Here is a 5,671-nt window from a genome sequence, read left to right as displayed (position 1 = left end):
GAGATCTACAAATTTGATGCCTCCAAATGTATTTATCCTGAATCTTTGTGCCAGTAATTCAACTGATGAGCTTAAGCCCTAAGCTTTTCGGTTTATTCAATAAAGTATACAAACATTTCAGTTCATTTCAAAACATAATCCATTTTTCTTTAAAGTGGAGAGATTTACAGCTGGATAAGTTTTCCTTTACCAGTAAGTACGCCATAACATCATCCCATTGTTCCTAGCTTATCAGCAACTGGAACTAAAAAAACCCCACAATAATAATAAACACATTTTTAAAAAATTTTAAAGCATCCAATATATCTGAAGTCTTCCCTAGACAATTCACTTCAAAACAAAATTGAGTTTATTGGTCTGAGTAATGGGATTCTTGGCTTTCATGAGATATTGTCGGGGGTGGTGGTGGTGATGTTACGAATTGTTGTAATTCTGTCTGAATTTACAGCGGCATCCGTCTGAAGCCATTTCATGTTAAAACACAGAGGTTTAGAAAAGAACAATGTTGCGGGAAGCTAACCGTGCAAGACCAGACGGCAAGATCTTAGATTTGAGTAAGGTTGCCAACCTCCAGGTGGGGACTGGAGATCTCCCAGAATTACAACTTATTTCCAGACTACACAGATCAGTTCCCCTGGACAAAAATTGCTGTTTTGGAAGTTAGATTCTATAGCATTAAACGCTGATGAGGTCCTTCTCCTCCCCAAACCCTGCCCTTTCCAAGCCCCACCTCCCAAACCTCCAGGAATTTTCCCACCCAGAACTGGCAACCCTGGACTTATCTACTAAAACAGGTTTGGCGAAGACATGGTGATCCTTCTTAGGTCACTGTGAGTGTAGGCAGGAATGGGGATGGAGCAGGAAGAAGAAGAAGAGAGTCTTGCCCTCCCCCACCACCTGCCATGGTCACGTTCAATCCACCGGCAAGTGGACAGAAAGACCTCGTAGTCTCTTTTGCCACTGCAACGTCAGTTTGGTGTAGTGGTTAAGTGTGCGGACTGTAATCTGTGAGAACCGGGTTTGATTCCCCACTCCTCCACATGCAGCTGCTGGGAGGCCTTGGTCAGTCACAAGTTCTTTCAGAGCTGTTCTCTCATGAGCTGTTCTCAAAAGAGCTCTCTCAGCCCCACCTACCTCACAGGGCGTCTGTGGTGGGGAGGGGAAGGGAAAGGGGTTTGTAAGCCGCTCTGAGACTCTGAGTGAAGGGCAGGGTATAAATCCAATCTCTTCTCTTCTGTGTACTGGTTAAGTGCGTGGACTCTAATATGGGAGAACCAGGTGTGATTCCCCACTCCTCCACTTGCAGCTGCTGGATGACCTTGGGCAAGCCATAGTTCTGTCAGAGCTGTTATCTCAAGTACAGTTCTGGAAAGAGCTCTCTCAGCCCCGCCTACCTCACAGGGTGTCTGTTGTGGGGAGGGGAAGGGAAAGGAGTTTGTAAGCCGCTCTGGGACTCCGAGTGAAGGGCAGGGTATAAATCCAATCTCTTCTCTTCTCTTCTTCTTACTCCCGGGAAATCATAAAGGGAAAATAGCAGAGTGTGGGGTTGCCAACCTCCGAGAGGGTAAACATGGGGAAACACCATGTTAAAACAAAACATACAATTCTGATTTTCTACTATGTCTTCATATATTCATTTAAATCATATACTTAAATATATCTTATTAATTATAGTACATTGATAACAAAAACCTAAAGGACAATATATATATCTTGTAGAAAAGTCCACAGCTACAGAGACGAATATGCAGACAGGATTCAATGCTGTAGAGACTATCTTGCTTTCTGATGAGAGATGCAGCAGTCGTCAATGCCAATATCGTATGCTGTGTTGCTTTCCAAAAAGAGAAGCAGCAAGCATCAAAGCAACACGCCTCCCAGGCAAAAGTTGTGTGTTTCGAGAAATTCTTCTTCAGGCAAATTATTGTTCCTGGAACCAAAGCTCACAATGCTACAATGCAGAAATCAAACAACTCTGTAAAAGGCTTCTCTGGTTCTCCCCGGGTGGATGGATCCATTCACATGAGTTGTTTGCCAAACAATGGCAGCGTTCATGCGGGTTGCGTTTTGGTACATGTGAACCAGGCAAAAATTATCTAACATCCTTGAGTTACAACCCACCTCACTTTTGGAGTCATTATCATTATTAATTCCAAAGCTCTGCTTTATACCCTTGCTATGAAGCATTTCTCTCATTCAGCCTTCTTTGTTCTAGGGTATACCCGGCGAGTCATTGCTTACGATACTAAGGCCAATAAATTTGTGAAGTGTGCAGACATGAAGGACAGGAGGATGCATCATGGTGCGGCAGTGATCAATGAGAAGCTGTATTTGACAGGAGGCCGCTTCCTCACCAGCGACAATGCTATTGAAGACTCTGATTCACTCGAGTGCTATGACCCCAAGATGGACACCTGGACTTCAAAGGGGAAACTGCCACACAAGCTGTTTGACCATGGGTGCCTTGCTCTCCAGTGTGTCCCCTACTCCAGCCTCTTGGGGGAGGAGGACTGAAGGTAATGGGTGTTGTTTTCTTAAAGTGAAAGGTCCCTATTGTTATCCCCTTAGTGAATTCTCACACACAGTTGCCAAGGAAATCACCAAAAGGGACTTGATTACTGAGGCGGTAAACTAGGGTGACAGTTTCCTGTCCACTCCCTTGTTCTGCCATGAAGTCAAGTTAGCTGTCTATCCAAGCTGTAGATTTGGGGTGAATAAAAGGACAGTAAATGGTTGATCGTGTAATTATTTACCGGGTGGGGAACTGTTTGGATTTTTCAACCTCCAGCACCAAAAGATTTTTCTCCATCAATTCTGAGTTTACACTTTTCCTCACAGCCTCAAAAAGGCTTTCTGGGAAACCTGAGGAACATCAAGAGAGGCCAAGTATAGGTTAAATCGATGTGCCTTCTTAGTAATGCCATCCAGTCAATGATAGTAGTTAGTTCTTTTGTTGGTCTTCATGAGTATGACCTTAAATCTAAGTGTTCATGCCTCCTTAAGAACAGACAATGAATGGAATTATTCACTTACTAGGAAAAAGGCCCATTGTGGAAATAAATACAACGGCCTCTAGAAAGAGTCTCTGGGCGGGTGCCCCAGCCTTGGACACTCAGTGTCAATTTGCTGTGGCGACCTCAGCAGGGTATGATGACACTGAGTCCACCATTTTCTCCAGAGGAACTGATCTCTGCTACCTAAAGAACAGTTGTAATTTTGAGTGATCTCCAGCCCTCACCTGGAGATTGGCAACGATGGTTCCCCAGAAGGGAATAGTTAGTTTGGAGGGTGGAGTCTATGGCTTTGTACCTGTCCGAGGTCCCACGCCTCCTGAAACCTCACCCTCTCCAGGCTCCATCCCTCACATCTCCAGGAATTTCCCACCTGGAGTTGGCAACCCTATCTCCTTCCCAGCCAATCATCAACCTACCTTTATTTCCCCTTCACTCTTCAGCCTCTCCTGTGGCCTCTGCCTCAGAACACAGAGGTCGTTTACGTATGCGACTTGATTGGCTTTTGCCTCTAACATTCTAACCAGTTTTGCTGTTCTGAGGTAAAATGTGCCCAATCTCCAGGTGAGGGCTGGAGATCACTCAGAATTACAACTGCTTTCCAGACGGCAGAGATCAGTTCCCCTGGAGAAAATGGTGGGCTCTGTATCCTTATATGCCGCTGAGGTGGCCCCCGTATGACAGCCAATGTGACGTAGCAGTCAGTGCTTCAGAGCACGGGAGAGGCTGCAGGTGGGCCCTGGTGCAGAAACAGAAAGCGGCAAAAGGCAGAATGGGGTGAAAGAGACCGGAAGGTGCAGGGAGAAAGAAGGGTCACCCCCACACATCCAGTCTGGCAAACCCCTCATGTGAGGGCCTGATCCCAGCCTTTTAGACCCACAGGAAGTGAGGGTAGCAACACCCTTCTTAAAGGCAAGGAGGGGGACTGTGACTTGAATAAAGCCACCTCCAGCTAACTGGCCTGCTGAAAAGAACTTTGTTGAGAGTTTTCTCACGTGTGTGTATCCTAATAAAGAAGAGATTCCACAGTATTCTTCCCTGTTTGGCTTGGTTATTTGGGGTTCCACGGAGCCATAGGGTGCGCTCAGTGATATATCTTTATAATTTATGACATGTGCATCAAAGTAAGATGTTGATTCCTTGAGTATAAAGGAAAAGAATTTGAGAGCCAGTTTGGTGTAGTGATTAAAAGTGCGGACTGTAATCTGGGAGAACTGGGTTTGATTCCCCACTCATCCACATGCGGCAGCTAGTGTGACCTTGGGTCAGTTACAAGTCCTCTCAGAGCTGTTCTCTCAAAGGCAGTTCTTGAGAGAGCTCTCTCAGCCCCACCTACCTCACAGGGTGTCTGTTGTGGGGAGGGGGAGGGAAAGGGATTGTCAGCCACTCTGAGACTCCTTCGGGTTGTGAAAGGCGGGATATAAATCCAAACTCCTCCTACTCCTACTCCTCCTTCGGGCAGCTGTGTTGTTCTGCAGTAGAACAGCAAGATCTGAGTCCAGATACCTGACAAAGGGGGCTTTGACTCTCAAAAGATCATACCCTGAAAATCTTGTTGATCTCTAAGGTCCTCCTGGACTCAAATGTAGCTGTATGGCCATACAGTATCCATAGGAGATACTTGGAAGGACTGGGGGTTACCAGCTTTGCTACCTCACTTTTCATGTGCCAGTTCAAATATAAAGAAATATAACGTGTTACAGCCAGGGGCAGTTCTGCTATGAAACTAATGATTACAGGGCTCGTTTTGTAGAAAAAGCCCAGCAGGAACTCATTAGCATATTAGGCCACACCCAACAGCAGGAACACATTAGCATATTAGGCCACACCCCTGACAGCACAGCTCATTAGCATATTAGGCCACACCCCACATGTTACCAGAAGTGTGGTCATCCAGCCACACCCACCTTTTGCTTCTTATTCTGTTTACTTTGTTGTCAAAACACAGGGCTTTTTTTGTAGCAGGAACTCCTTTGCATGTTAGGCCACACACCCCTAATCTAGCCAATCCTAATGAGTGTCTGCTGTTAGGTGTGGCCTATTATGCTAATGAGTGCGTGGCCAACTCAGGAGCCAGCCGGAACTCTGTTCCTGTGCGTTCCTGCCCAAAAATAGCCCTGCTAATGAAGCTTAAGTTTTAGCGCCCCTAATCCTGGAGGGGCCCTGAAGGGACTTTTTTTTTTTTAATGAATGGATCTTTCAACAAAATTGATGGAGTTTTTTAAAGTGTCTGTTATTAAAATAAGGCTATTTTAGTGACAGCATCAAAAGCCAATACCCATTTTCAAGAGCTCCACCCCACCACCCTCTTCTCCACCATTAGGACCTCGAAGTCCTTGCAAGGGCAGCAGCACCCTTTGTTGGGTGTTGCCAGGGCTTTTTTTGTAGAAAAAGCCCAGCAGGAACTCATTAGCATAATAGGCCACACCTAACAGCTGAAACTCATTAGCATATTAGGCCACACACCCCATGTTACCAGAAGTGTGGTCAACCAGCCACACCCACCTTTTGCTTCTTATTCTGTTTACCTTGTTCGTTGTCAAACCCCAGGGCCTTTTTTTGTAGCAGGAACTCCTTTGCATGTTAGGCCACACACCCCTAATGTAGCCAATCCTAATGAGTTCCTGCTGTTGGGTGTGGCCTGTTATGCTAATGAATTC

At 45.7% G+C, this 5,671-nt stretch overlaps 1 protein-coding gene across 2 annotated transcripts in view; it reads left to right on the top strand.

Annotated features, from left to right (window-relative positions):
- Positions 1–5,671, top strand: part of KLHL38 (kelch like family member 38) — a 26,179-nt gene that overhangs the window by 8,933 nt on the left and 11,575 nt on the right. Inside the window, exon 4 of one of the 2 annotated variants that reach the window (XM_015428958.1) lies at positions 2,216–2,523. In XM_015428958.1, coding sequence (XP_015284444.1) covers positions 2,216–2,514 — 299 coding nt within the window. In that variant the 3' untranslated portion in view covers positions 2,515–2,523. Of the gene's footprint in view, positions 1–2,215; positions 3,095–5,671 lie in introns of those variants that run through there. The other variant, XM_015428957.1, reaches the window with a different exon arrangement.

The sequence above is a fragment of the Gekko japonicus genome, unplaced genomic scaffold, assembly GCF_001447785.1.
Source record: "Gekko japonicus isolate JY-2015 unplaced genomic scaffold, Gekko_japonicus_V1.1 scaffold1004, whole genome shotgun sequence".
NCBI lineage: Eukaryota > Metazoa > Chordata > Lepidosauria > Squamata > Gekkonidae > Gekko > Gekko japonicus.
The sequence above is the reverse complement of the archived record's forward strand: the minus strand, read 5'-3'. Positions and strand labels throughout refer to the sequence as shown.